The sequence below is a fragment of the Pituophis catenifer genome, unplaced genomic scaffold (assembly GCF_029215685.1).
Source record: "Pituophis catenifer annectens isolate HBS135680 unplaced genomic scaffold, rPitCat1.0.hap2 SCAF_13, whole genome shotgun sequence".
NCBI lineage: Eukaryota > Metazoa > Chordata > Lepidosauria > Squamata > Colubridae > Pituophis > Pituophis catenifer.
In genome coordinates this window covers 6,355,839-6,370,570 of record NW_027256893.1, presented here as the reverse complement: position 1 = coordinate 6,370,570, position 14,732 = coordinate 6,355,839, and the positions used below count along the sequence as shown (strand labels likewise).

At 40.3% G+C, this 14,732-nt stretch overlaps 1 protein-coding gene across 1 annotated transcript in view; it reads right to left on the bottom strand.

Moving 5' to 3' along the window:
* Positions 1 to 329: 329 nt before the first annotated feature.
* Positions 330 to 14,732, bottom strand: part of GNAO1 (G protein subunit alpha o1) — a 32,802-nt gene continuing 18,399 nt past the window's right edge. Inside the window, exons 4-5 of the mRNA XM_070953220.1 lie at positions 4,314 to 4,467; positions 330 to 1,068 (exon numbers count right to left, since the gene is read on the bottom strand). Of these exons, the coding sequence (XP_070809321.1) occupies positions 881 to 1,068; positions 4,314 to 4,467 (342 nt within the window). The 3' untranslated portion in view covers positions 330 to 880. The remainder of the gene's footprint in view (positions 1,069 to 4,313; positions 4,468 to 14,732) is intronic.

Sequence of the window (14,732 nt, the reverse complement as noted above, 5' to 3'; positions counted from 1 at the left end):
GGGTGGTTCGCAGAACTGGTAGCAAAAATCCCTGCCCAGCTGAGCTGCACAATCATCAGAGGCTTTTTTTTTTTTACTTTTAAAAGCATTTTTTCTACAACCTCTTTGGCCAAAAAAATGCTTTTAAAAGTAAAAAAAAAAAGCCTCTGATGATCGTACGGCTCAGCTGGGATCGCCAAAGGCTTTTAAAAGAAAAAAAACCCTTTTTTTCTTTTAAATGCCTCTGACGATCCCAGCTGAGTTGCCTGATTGGCAGAGGCTTTTTTTCTTTAAATGCCTCTGGCGATCCCAGCTGAATTGCCTGATCGGCAGAGGCTTTTAAAAGAAAAAAAGTCTCTGTCGATCAGGCAACTCAGCTGGGATCGTCAGAGCCTTTTGAAAGCATTTTTTTACAACCTCTTCGCCGAAGAGGTTGTAGAAAAAATAGTTTTAAAAGTTAAAAAAAAATTGGCCACGCCCACCCAGTCACATTACCCCCACCACCACCAAGCCACGCCCACAGAACCGGTAGTAACTAATTTCACCACTGAGCTGATTATTCTCTTTATCCCTTTCGTGTGTATGCGGAGGAGAAAAACCCTGTGAATGGAGACACAGACAACAATTTTCAAAATCTCTTTCCTCACCATAACAGACCAAAGTGGAGTGCAGAATAGTAATGGCGGTGACGGCAGGCTCCACCCATCCACTCCACATGTGCAGAGCGAACCAGCGCAAACCGGTAGAAACCAACCACTGCAGAACCTATGCTCCCCAACCCTTTCCTCTGAAAGAAACGGATGGGTCTTAGGGCTACATAAGAAGAGTAAGGAGACCGAATCAAACAAAGCAATGAATTGAGATTCTTCTACAGGCCGGAGGGGGAGGGGAGGGAGGGGTTTTAATATAGTCCACATCCACGCAAATTATTGGCAATTATGACATCAGTTACAGCATCAAAGACAAACTGGATGTTGTTGGTGTCGGTGGCACAGGTGATGTGAGTGTATATCTCTTTGTTGGATGACTTATTCTTGCTCTCGTACTGCGTCTGGATGTAAGTCACCGCATCCGGGAAGTTGCTGGTTCCTGCAAGGGAGAGAAAGAGCAGCCAAGTGAAAGTAAGTTTTGAAGGGCTCCACCCCCCCCTCCCACCTCCCCAAGAAGAGACTGTCCATGTTGGCTCCCCTTGACAGGAGGGCCAACCAATTGAGAGGAAGAATGAAAGGTTTTGGAGAAGCGAGGTTTGAGTTTCCTGAATAGAATAGAATAGAATAGAATAGAATAGAATAGAATAGAATAGAATAGAATAGAATAGAATAGAATAGAATAGAATAGAATAGAATAGAATAGAATAATGGAATAAGAATGGAGTAGAGTAGAGTAGAATAATAAAAGAAGAGAAGAGAAGAATGGAATAAGAATGGAGTGGAGTAGTGTAGAGTAGAGTAGAATAGAATAGGAATAGGAATCAGAATCGAATCGAATCGAATTGAATAGAACAGAATAGAATAATCGAATTGAATCAAATCGAATCGAATCGAATAGAAGAATAAAATAGAATAGAATAGAATAGAAATAGGAATAGAATAGAATAATGGAATAAGAATGGAGTAGAGTAGTGTAGAGTAGAGTAGAGTAGAATAGAATAGAATAGGAATAGGAATAGGAATAGGAATAGGAATAGGAATAGGAATAGGAATCAGAATTGAATCGAATAGAACAGAACAGAACAGAACAGAACAGAACAGAACAGAACAGAACAGGGACCTTGGGGGTCTTCTAGTCCAATCCCCTGCTTTGGCAGGAAACCCTATACCATTTCAGACAAATTGTTATCCAAAATGTTCCCAAAACACAAAGTTTTAGGTCCTGTAATGGTAAAGAATTTAAGGTATGTTTCCTGGGAATTCCCAAAACTGTATACAGGTAGTCCTCGACTTACAACAGTTTGTTTAGTGACCAAGAGCCGCAGTGATGCAGTGGTTAGAATGCAGTACTGCAGGCTACTTCTGCTGCCTGCCTGCTGCCTGCAATTTGGCAGTTCAAATCCCACCAGGCTCAAGGTTGACTCAGCCTTCCATCCTTCCGAGGTGGGTAAAATGAGGACCTAGATTGTTGGGGGCAAGAGGCTGATTCTGTAAACCGCTTAGAGAGGGCTGTAAAAAGCACTGAAGCAGTATATAAGTCTAAGTGCTATTCGAAATTACAATGACATGGAGGAAAGTGACTTATGACCAGTTTTCACACTTATGGCTGTTGTAGCATCTCCATGATCATGGATCAAAATTCATATTGATGACAGTTGCAGTGTCCCGGAGTCACGTGATCCCCTTTTGCGACCTGACAATCAACGTCAAAGGGGAAGCCAGATTCACTTAACAACCATGTTGCTAACTTCACAACTGCAGTGATTCACTTAAGAACCGCAGCAAGAAAGGTAATAAAATGGCATCACTTAACAACTGCCTTGCATAGCAATGGAAGCTGTGGCTTCAATTGTGGTTGTAAGTTGAGCACTACCTGTATTTATTTATTTATTTATTTGTATCCCATCTTTATTATTTTTGCAAATAACTCGAGGTGCAAACACATCCAACATTCCTTCCTCTTCCTATTTTTCCCCCCACAATAACAACCCTGTTAGATGGATTGGGGGGGGGAAGAGAGAGAGAGAGAGGGAGGGAGTGCGGGGGAGAGAGAGGGAGTGGGAGAGAGAGAGAGAGAGAGAAAAGAGAGAGGGAGGGAGGGAGGGAGGTGGAGAGAGAGAGAGAAAGAGAGAGAGGGAGAGAGAGAGAGAGGGAGGGAGGGAGGAAGGGGGAAAGATACAGATACATTTGGGCTAATAACAACCTTGAGGTGAAGAGAAGGAGAGCTATTAACTTTTCCCATTTTCCGGACTCCTCATCTTAATCAACAAACCAAGTTGACTATGTCAACAAAGATGACAAGGGGCCTAAAGTGTACAATGAATAGTTAAGGCAACTAGGTATGTCTTGACTAGGGATGACATGGTAGTAGTCTTCCAGTACTTGAAGGCATCCCAGAAAAGGTGTTGACCTCTTCTGTAAAACACCTGAGGGCAGGAGAAGACGAAAAGGGTGACAATGAGAAAAATCAGTCAGTGGCACGAACAGGTTGATTTCCAGAAGTTGTGGATGTTCCATCACTGGAGGTTAATAATAATAAGGAATGTTTTAGGGGTTTAGTTGTTGTTTCTTCTTTTCTTCTTCTTCTTCTTCTTCTTCTTCTTCTTCTTCTTCTTCTTCTTCTTCTTCTTCTTCTTCTTCTTCTTCTTCTTCTTCTTCTTCTTCTTCTTCTTCTTCTTCTTCCTCCTCCTCCTCCTCCTCCTCCTCTTCCACCTCCTCCTCCTTTGTTCTCCTTTCTCCTCCTCCTTCTCCTTCTCTCCTCCTCCACCTCCTCCTCTTCTTCTCCTGCTCCTCCTCCTCTCCTCCTCCCTTCCTCCTCCTCCTCCTTTGATGCCCTCCTCCTCCCTCTCCTGTCCTCCCTTCTTCTTCTTCTTCTTCTTCTTCTTCTTCTTCTTCTTCTTCTTCTTCCTCCTCCTCCTCCTCCTCCTCTTCCACCTCCTCCTCCTTTGTTCTCCTTTCTCCTCCTCCTTCTCCTTCTCTCCTCCTCCACCTCCTCCTCTTCTTCTCCTGCTCCTCCTCCTCTCCTCCTCCCTTCCTCCTCCTCCTCCTTTGATGCCCTCCTCCTCCCTCTCCTGTCCTCCCTTCTTCTTCTTCTTCTTCTTCTTCTTCTTCTTCTTCTTCTTCTTCTTCTTCTTCTTCTTCTTCTTCTTCTTCTTCTTCTTCTTCTTCTTCTTCCTCCTCCTCCTCCTCCTCCTCCTCCTCCTCCTCCTTCGTTCTCCTTTCTCCTCCTCCTCCTCCTCCTCCTCCTCCTTGCCTTCAACTCATTCTGAATATAAAGTTCTGCAAAGAACTATAAAGAAAGAAACTGATGCAATTCCTTTAGTCCACTGTTGTCCTCCATTGTTCTCAGCATTAGGCTCTTCTCCAGAGAGTCCTTCCTTCTCATTAGGTGGCCAAAGTATTTGAGTTTCATCTTCAGGATCTGGCCTTCTAAAGAGACATCAGGGTTGATCTCCTCTAAGACTGACCGGTTGGATCACCTTGCAGTCCAAGGGACTCGCAGGTGTCTTCTCCACCAATGTTTCCCTAACCCTTTCAAAAACAATTTTGATACAACATCTGGTCTACTTGTGGACCATCGTTTGGGAATTTTTGCCTCAACAAAAGGCAAATCTTCTGAGTCACAAAATACTCTTCCTGTACTTATTTATTTATTTAAAAAATGAAAGGATGTGTTTTATTTACCTGTATAATCTGGAAAGCAGATAATTAAGGGGGATTTCTTAATCTTCTCTTCAAAGATGTCCTTCTTATTGAGGAAGAGGATAATGGAGGTATCTGTGAACCATTTATTGTTACAGATGCTATCAAACAGCTTCAGCGATTCATGCATGCGATTCTGTAACATAAAAGAGATAACGTATCAGGCCAGGATGGTTACACAAAGCCATCTTCAACATGTAGGGAAGCATCTAAAATTAAGAAAGGAAAAAAACTCAAAAGGAAGCAGACAACGAGGGGTGCAACACAGCCCATATTTAAACACCAAAAATAATAATAATAATAAAAAAAATGTGTACATGGATGACAACAGGGTTTGTACAACACACTTAAAGACCATGTACAGAAGATTTAACTGGGGTCAGTTTCTTTTACGGCTTCGCCTGTTGAATTCACCAAATCCGTTTGATTGGGGTAAGAGTTTAATTCGTTGTGTGAACCCAGGAAGAGGGTCTACTCAACAACAGTTAAGTATGTTGCACGAAACATAGCCAAAGAGACGCAGTGAGTATAAGAGGCGAGCTTCGGTTAGCAGCACCGAAGCGTGTGGTTTTGTTTTTCTTTTAATAAAGCTAAATATTTTGAATTATACTAATAAATAAATAAATAAATAAATAAATAAATAAATAAATAAATAAATAAACAAACAAACAGGATTCCATCTCAGATAAATCACCATGCTCATGCATTTCGATGGCTGAGTGGAGGAATCGTTACTGCCCTTACAGGCCGGAGGGCAATTCATGCAGATTTGTTAGAACAGATCAGTAAAATGTTGACCGTAGAATCATTGATTGCGTGGGACAATACTTGACTGTAGACATTAACCAAGGATGGCTGGATGTCACCCTTGAATTAATCCAGAGTTGAAAGCAGTCTAAGAGGGAGAAGGCTCTTCAGGATAAGAATCTTGCTGTGTGATTTTTGGCCTTTTTGTTATTTCATTTAACATTGCTTAAGTTGGTTGGCTTAATATCGACATCCTTACGCTGACACTTTTTGGAAGGTGGAATTCTGCTCAAAACCATATCACAAAAGAAACCAAGGACGAAAGAAAAAGAAGAAGGGAAAGGGAAGGACAAGGAACTAGGAGGACCATAGCTAAGAATAATGTGAATATTTATAGTTTGATTAACTTTAGTTCATGCCTTAAAGTGGGAAGATTAGATTAGATTTGTAATTTGGAGTTTTCCAATAACGCCCACAAGTTCAAATGCAAGAACGAGAGGAATGTGATTTTAGTTGGAACGCATGCATGAAATCACGATACGTGGATAAGGGATTATTAGCAAAATCAGAATCGATGCGTTAATTAAGTAGCGACAAGATACATGGCATACGGTGGGAGGTATATAGTTCACAGCAAAATCAGCCTGGGGGTGTCCTGTCCTTCAGCTGCTTTCAACTCTATGGTTTTTCTCAGTTCAAGAGAAGCTTCATACCTGCCAAATTGGGAGGATCTCTCTCAAAACCTCATTATTTTTTTGCCTTTTGTTCTGTTAGATAAGATCAGTCGGCCCAGGGAAAGTGATGGTGAAGAAGCCTGCTGGAGTTGGAAGCGAGAGGCCGAAGGTGGAAATGGAATAGCAGAAAGGAGCAGCCGTAACGGAGGTTGAAGCCAACCCAAGACAGTCATAGGGGTTATCGAGAAGCAAAGCGGATTATTAGACCAGAGAGGTGTCTTTGTTTTGGTCTTGACGTGGCCACCACGTCAGGTGCCGTAGTTCCTGCTGAATGCGGCTGGTACAAATTGTAATTATCCAGACAAAGAGGATAGACATAAAAAAACAGAGAGATCTTTTCAAGGGATGGGGAGATCTGCTGAAGGTTCCTGAGGTAGCACCAACCCCTCACCCCTCTGCAAAAAAACCCAGCCAGGACTTTTCAACGCAAGCCATCAAAGCACAGATTTTCAACTGACGTTCCAGCGAACGTGAGGTACCTTGGAAGCCCACTAGAGGCAGGGGTGGGCTGTTGGGGGTTCGCAGGGGGTCGGGAAAACCTCTAGCTAAGATTCTGTGCAGTTTGGAGAACCCTCTAATCCCACTCCTGGCTGGCCCCGCCCCTCCCAGGAGTCCCCATGCAGCCTGTTTTGAATGCAGGTAAGTGCAGGGGGCGCATGGAGGCTCGGGGAGAGTGAAAAACAGGCCTACCAGAAGTTCGGGAAGGCCAGAAACAGGCCCGTTTCTGGCCTCCAGAGGTCCTCTGGAGCCTGGGGAGGCCATTTTTGCCCTCCCAGAGGCTCGAGGAAAGCCTCCGGAACCCAGGGAAGGCAAAAACACACCCGCTCCCGCCATGGTGCAGGAGGCCGACTAGGCCACACCCCCCCATGGCCATACTCACCCAGCAACCGGGTAGAGAATCCCTTGCTAAAATTTTTGAAGCCCACCCCTGACAAGAGGCTCATCAAAATGTGAAGGACCTTGAAGTGGGAGTGAAGAGGTGACAAATGGGGACATTTCCCCCCTACAAAAGAAAACAGGGGAAACTCATTGCCTGCTCCAAAGAGTCAATGGTGAGAACCAGAAGAATAGGTTAATGTGAATTAATGACGGGTTGTGAGAAATGTGTCAGAATCTTCAGTTAAACATAGGAATGACAGAAAGAGATTCTGGAGGTAGAACGTTAAAAAAAAAAAAACCCACTACTGAACAAAGCTATTCATTTGTTCCACTGAGGTGTTTTTTTTTTTATAGCCACAAAGATAGCAGGCCAGAGTGAAGTTAATAAGCTCTCATCTACCACCACAATTCAAGATCCTTTTGAAAGCTCCTGGATGACCATTTAGATCGTCAATGCATCATTCTTAGGCTGTCCCATGTCTGGGCAAATCGACCCTCCGTTAATCAGTAAATATCATTTTTTTCAGAGCAAGGGTCCAACTCAAAATTAACTTTTGGAGAACATTCTCATAGGACAAGAATAGCTTGAACTTCTTGTTTGCTTTTGACTAGCCTGGCATTTTCAGATGGGCAGAGCAGAGGGTTGGTGGACAAGAAGAGAAACCCACACAAACCACACCAGCTGTGTCATTTGCACATTGATATCATCACCTGTTTGATGTCCTCGTGAATTCTTAAATGTCTAAACTCACAGCATCCTACTCTACAATGTATCGTTTTATAGACACACCAAATTGTATGAAGATAACATCTGTATGACTATCATTAAGTGTTGTACCTTATGATTCTTGATGAACGTATCTTTTCTTTTATGTACACTGAGAGCATCAAAGACAAATTCCTTGTGTGTCCAATCACACTTGGCCAATAAAGAATTCTATTCTATTCTATTCTATTCTATTCTATTCTATTCTATTCTATTCTATTCTATTCTATTCTATTCTATTCTATTCCATTCCATTCCATTCCATTCCATTCCATTCCATTCCATTCCATCCCATCCCATCCCATTCAATATCTTTCTATTCTATTCTATTCTATTCTATTCTATTCTATTCTATTCTATTCTATTCTATTCTATTCTATTCTATTCTATTCTATTCCTATTCCTATTCCTATTCCTACTCCTATTCCTATTCCTATTCTGCATTCTATTCTATTCTATTCTATTCTATTCTATTCTATTCTATACTATTTTTCATTCAAATATTCTATTCTATTCTATTCTATTCTATTCTATTCTATTCTATTCTATTCTATTCTATTCTATTCTATTCTATTCTATTCCATTCCATTCCATTCCATTCCTATTCTGCATTCTATTCTATTCTATTCTATTCTATTCTATTCTATTCTATTCTATTCTATTCTTATTCCTATTCCTATTCCTATTCCTATTCTGCATTCTATTCTATTCTATTCTATTCTATTCTATTCTATTCTATTCTATTCTATTCTATTCTATTCTATTCTTATTCCTATTCCTATTCCTATTCCTATTCCTATTCTGCATTCTATTCTATTCTATTCTATTCTATTCTATTCTATTCTATTCTATTCTATTCTATTCTATTCTATTCTATTCTATTCTATTCCATTCCATTCCATTCCATTCCATTCCATTCCTATTCTGCATTCTATTCTATTCTATTCTACTCTACTCTACTCTACTCTACTCTACTCTACTCTACTCTACTCTATTCCATTCCATTCCTATTCTGCATTCTATTCTATTCTATTCTATTCTATTCTATTCTATTCTATTCTATTCTATTCTATTCTATTCTATTCTATTCCTATTCCTATTCCTATTCCTATTCCTATTCCTATTCCTATTCCTATTCCATTCTATTCTATTCTATTCTATTCTATTCTATTCTATTCTATTCTATTCTATTCCATTCCATTCCATTCCATTCCATTCCATTCCATTCCATTCCTATTCTGCATTCTATTCTACTCTACTCTACTCTACTCTACTCTACTCTACTCTATTCCATTCCATTCCATTCCTATTCTGCATTCTATTCTATTCTATTCTATTCTATTCTATTCTATTCTATTCTATTCTATTCTATTCTATTCTATTCTACTCTACTCTACTCTACTCTACTCTACTCTATTCTATTCTATCTGTAAACATATTTGGAGGACATCCAACTAGAGCAGTGCTTCCCAACCTCAGAAGCTTTAAAATGGGTAGATGCAAGGAACCGAGAACGACATGAGGAGTTACTCAGAGTAGTTTCTTTATTGTTGCTCACCTCTAGACAGGAATCTTGCCAGATTAAAGCACAAATCTACATATTTATTAACTATACCCTGTTAAAGTTTAGGGAGAGTCCAGCCTGGCTCTCTTCCTGTACAACAAGAATTTCAGGTTAATCTGCCTTCCTTGGGAAAGACCCCCTTGCTCCTGTGGCTTTTCAATCACACTCCACCAAAACAATCCAACTCTAAAAAAGTTTGATTCCCACTTCTTTGTAAAGAAACAAAATCTGTTTATCCCATACAAGTGGTTGCTCTGTCTGTCTGTGTCAACTTGCAAAGCATCCCTGGCCTGCTCTTGAGTTGCCATAGGCAAGGGGGATGGGAAACCGATGAAGCAGCACGGCAGCCAAAAAGAGGAGTACATTCCAGACATATCTTTCACAAGGCTGTCTCCCAGGGTCACCCACAGCAGTCAGAGGAGAATGATCTCTACAACCCACGAAATTGCTCCATTGGCAAATGTGATTGATGACACACCCTGGGGGGAGGGGGGGAAAACAGGGTCATGATTAGGGCCATAAATTACATGGAGTCAGAGCTGGCTTCATTTGGGAACGTGCCGACATGACGGCCCTACAGTAATAAATAACTGGATTTCTTTTGAAGCTTGGCTTGAGGCTCATGATTTAATTAAGGCATCCGTCGGAACCTTGACAGCCTGTCTGTCTGTCTGTCTGTCTGTCAGTCTCTCTGTCTGCTAGTCTATCACTCTAGCTGCCAGTCTAGCTATCTCTCTTCAACCCATTGGTTTAATTTAGGAGTCAGTTGCTTTTTCTAGGAAAAAGAAGATAGGGTGGAATACCTTACTCCAAGATTTTCATTTTCTCATAGATGAACTATTTGATTCAATGTTTTGCCTGAACTTGAGAACCAATTAAGGCTATTCCATTGCTGCCTTTGGATATTTTCTACAGCTGGTCGATTTGGGATGTGAGGATATAAGAACTTACCAGTTAGATCCACATGGATCATAAGGACTTCCTCTGAGTCAATCATGAAGGTCATATTGAATATATTGTATGAAAATATTTACTAAAAGACCAAGGGACTTAAAAAAAAAAAAAAAAGCTTTCTGGTCTACTCTTACAGCCCTGGGATTCTCTGATTGCTTTCCATCCAAGAATCAAGAAACAATTAGGTTCAGCTCACTTGAGTTTCTGATCCCATAAATATAACTGTCCCCGAAACAAAAATGCTGTTTGTCTCTCACCCCATGCAGGGAGGCTAATATTTTGAAATCTGAAGGACCAATTTTCAGAAGGCTCAACCTTATCAAACGTAAGAAACATCCTCGTGTCTTCATACCATTTTCCTCTTACTTTCCTTCTTACTAAAATTGCAAAACTAACAGCAAAATAATTGCAAGCGATCGTTCCTTTGCACATACGCCCTCCCACAGAAGTACAACAATATTATTTTTTTAAAACCAACAAAGATAAGTATAGTCAGAAATGAAGCAGAACTACATACTTCCTCCGGAGAAGAAATTAAACAACTCTTCTGAGATGTTTTTTTTCCCATTCTACTCTTGCATTGATGGAGCCAATTATGTAAAAGTCGTTTTTCCCAGATTACTGTTTTGCTTTAAAATATTACAGCATAGAGACAGTTCAGACAACATGTTAACCAGCAGGCCAGTTAAAACACTACAGCTTTATCTGCACAATACACTATACTTGCTTATTTTTCAGCTTGGTTAATTTTTTTGATGGTTTAGCATATTGGGTTATTAATTAATTAATTAATTAATTAATTAATTCATTCATTTTCATTCATTTCTTCATTCAGTTTAGATCAAGAACATAAGAAAATTTAAAAAGAAGCATATCATAAGTACCCAGAAAGACTTTAAAGAACGATAAAACATTTCACAGGAGCTCAACCACCACTCTCTGCCCCAAAGCTTGATTAGATTAGATTAACAGAGTTGGAAGGGACCTTGTAGGTCATCTAGTCCAACCCCCCGCCCAAGCAGGAGACCCTACACCATTTCTGACAAATGGCAGAAATTCATGAAAGCTTGAGAACGTAGCTACATTTTCCATGACTTTTTACACAACATCAAGGTGGAATTAGATGAATCTCTGGAGTTTTGCACAGGTATAAAGTTGTGTAACTCTATAAAAGGTATCCTCACCCCATTGATAATTCAAACAGAGTTATGTGTTAAAGGTTTCATGAAGTGGATTAGCCAGGATCCACCCAGGTTGAGTAACTTGGCCCAATGCATTGTGCGCATCCGGAAAGAAAGATTATTCATTCAATAATCAAGTTAAGCACCTACCCTTTAGTAGTTGAAAGAGAGGAAAAAAAAAACAGGCAACAGTATGGAAACAATATGTTCTGCAGAAGATCATACAAGCAACTGGTATAATACAATGGTTGAAAACAACTTCAGAGAAGTGCAACTTCAATTTTTTCCCCAACTGAGCACCAAGTAATTTTTTTTCTCTGCTGCAAACATCTACAAAGCAGGTTATCTGAATCTAATCCATTTAATTCTAAGACCCAAAGACTCTAAATTAATCATCCCCTTAAATAAAAAAACAAGCTTGTCCCACTCAATTTTGTCCCCCGCTCCAGCTTAGAAACAGACAGCTGAATCTTGAAACCCCTTCAGTTAGAAGCAAAGGGGGCTGTTGACATTTTAAATCCACACAGTCACATGGTAGAAGATTTATGATATGAGGAAGCACAGTCTGAAAGAAGAAGAATCACAAATGCTTAATTTAATAACTTTTCCCCTCTCCCTCCTACTTGCTGTTTGTTTTCGAGTTTCAGTCTGATTTTCAATCATTTTAAACTTCTAGAACATCCCGAAACTTCCTAAATCTCATGCCAGGATGAATCAAGATAACAACATTTTTATGTACATGAAAGAAGGATCCATGAGCTGCAGATGTGCCATCCCAATATTTCTGTGAGATACTTCACCTGGAAAAGGTTGGACTTGTCAATATGCATTTTTTTTGAGTGGATGGTTAAAGACATTGGTAATGGGCCAAAATGAGACCCTTGCATAACTTAGGGGAGTACTGAAAATGTAAAACTGTACATGCTTAGGAATTGGGACTGAGAAAGAAAAGGCAACAGATCTATATGAGCTAAGCAAAGCTTAGAATTTTCTCTGCCCCAACCCAAATTTTATCAACTTTGATAAGCTTGAAAAGATAAAAAAAAAAGGAAGAAAGGAAGAATCAGAAAGGCTAAGTTTTCACCAGTTCAAAATTTCTTGTCACTCTGCTATATATTTATTTAGACTTTAGAGAAACAACATACAGTCATTCGTAACCTGGATAACTTTAAACTTGCAACTTCTGATGTGAACCAGTTATTACAAAGAAACTGCTTTTTCTTGCTGCAAAATCTGGGTATTTCCAGACAAAAGGTTTCCAAGGTGGCCAAACCACATTGCTCCAAAGGTTGCATTTCATGGGGATTAAATATTTTTCTAAATCGAATCAATAAACTCACAAGGGGGTTCAGCTGATACCATCCTCCATCTGTCAGTCTCTCACTTTCCTGTTTTATGCCCCTTGCCCTCCACCCATTAAGGAGAGAAAAATCATTGTTCAACACATTTTCCTTAGTACCACATAGGGTTCTTGTTCTATTTGGGAGAAATAGAGTTCTTTTTATTTTGGGGAACGGATCGCCAGATTTGAAATCTCAGGTGTTTATTTTGGTGGAGAGATTGCTAGGAACTGAAATCTTGGGTCTAGCATAAAGACAAAGGTTTCTTTTCTCTTACATGTCTTTAATAGATTTAACAGATTTAACAGATGAACAGAGTTGGAAGGGTCATCTAGTCCAACCCCCTCTCACACCCACCCAAGCAGGAGACCCTACACCATTTCTGACAGACAGCAGTCCAGTCTCTTCTTAAAAGCCTCCAGTGATGAAGCCTCCACAACTTCTGAAGGTACCTTCTGTTCTATGGGTTGATTGCTCTCACTGTCAGAAAATTCCTTCTTATTTCCAGGTTGAATTTCTCCTTGATCAGTTTCTATCCATTATTCCTTGTCTGGCCTTCAGATGCTTTGGAAAATAGCTTGACCCCCCTCCTCTCTGTGGCAGCCCCTCAAGCGATGGAAGACTGCTATTCATGTCTCCCCTGGTCCTTCTCTTCACTAGACCAGCCATCCCCAGTTCCTGCAACCGTTCATCGTATGTTTTAGCCTCCAGTCCCCAAATCATCCTGGCTGCTGTTCTCTGCACTCTTTCTAGAGTCTCAACATCTTTTTTATAGTCTGGTGACCAAAACTGGATGCAGTACTCTAGGTGTCATCTTACTAAGGCTTTATAGAGTGGTATTATTACCTCCCATGATCTTGATTGTATTCCTTACATTCGTACACCTGTCCCACCCCTGTAAAATCCCAGTCTTGCTGTTTTCAGTCATCCATAAACTGAGACTGGAATATGGTTTTTCCAAAAGTCTTTCTTGGGTTTTCCTTGAAGATCTTTCACTTCTCATTCAAGAAGCTTCTTCAGTTCTAAGCTTCTTGGATGAGAAATGAAATGTCTTTAAGGAAAAACAAAGGAAGGCCAATTGCCTCTTGAAAAAGCCCCTTTGGGACAGTCTTGCTGGCTGTTTGATTCAAGAGGGAGTGTGGAAAAATTATTATTATTTATTTATTTATTTATTTATTTATTTATTTATTTATTTATTTAATCAAATTTCTATACTGCCCTACTCCCGAAGGACTCAGGGCGGTGAACACCCAAGATAAAATACAGATAATACAAATATTAAAAATCCCTTAAAATTATTAAATATTTTGGCCGAAACACAGATTAAAACACCCAATTTATAAAATCACAAATTAAAAAATTTAAAAAATTTAAAAGAGGGGAGTTAGGCCAGGCCAGCTTGCTGAAATAGAAAAGTTTTGAGAGCACGGCGAAACGTGCGCAGGTCCGGGATCTTCCGTATCTCTGGGGGGAGCTCGTGGAAGCTCCAGTAAGAACCTTTATTAGCAATTAAATACAGGTAGTCCTCGACTTCCGACTGCAATTGAGCCCAAAACTTCTGTTGTTTAAGTGAGACGTCTGTTCAGTGAGCTTTGCTCCATTTTACGACTTTTCTTGCCACAGTTGTTAAGTGAACCGCTGCAATTGTTAAGTTAGTAACGGTCGTTAAGCGAATCTGGCTCCCCCCCTTGACTTTGCTTGGCAAAAGGGGATCACGACCCTTCAAGACCCTGGGACACCGCACCGGTCATAAATATGAGTCAATTGCTAAGCATCTGGATTTTGGTCACATGATCATGGGAGTTGCCACAATGGTCATAATTGTGAAAACTGGCCATAAGTCACATTTTTCAGGGCTGTTGTAACTTTGAATGGTCACTCAATGAACTGTTGTAAGTCGAGGACTACCTATAGAGACTCACTTTGCTTCTTTTGGGGTGTGGATAAGGATAATTCTGAAGCCCAACCCTTCTTACAAAGTTAACCCTGGGTGAAATAACTAAATATTTCCCTGACTATTCTGTTTCTCAATGCCCCTCCCGCTCTGCATGCCTTATAACAGAGGTCTTCAAACTTGGCAGCTTTAAGACTTGTGGACTTCAAGTCCCAGAATTCTCCAGCCTGGCTGGAGAATTCTGGGAGTTGAAGTCCACAAGTCTTAAAGCTGCCAAGTTTGAAGACTTCTGCCTTATAAAGAGCACCCCCTATGGAAAATAATGCAGGAATTTATCCACAT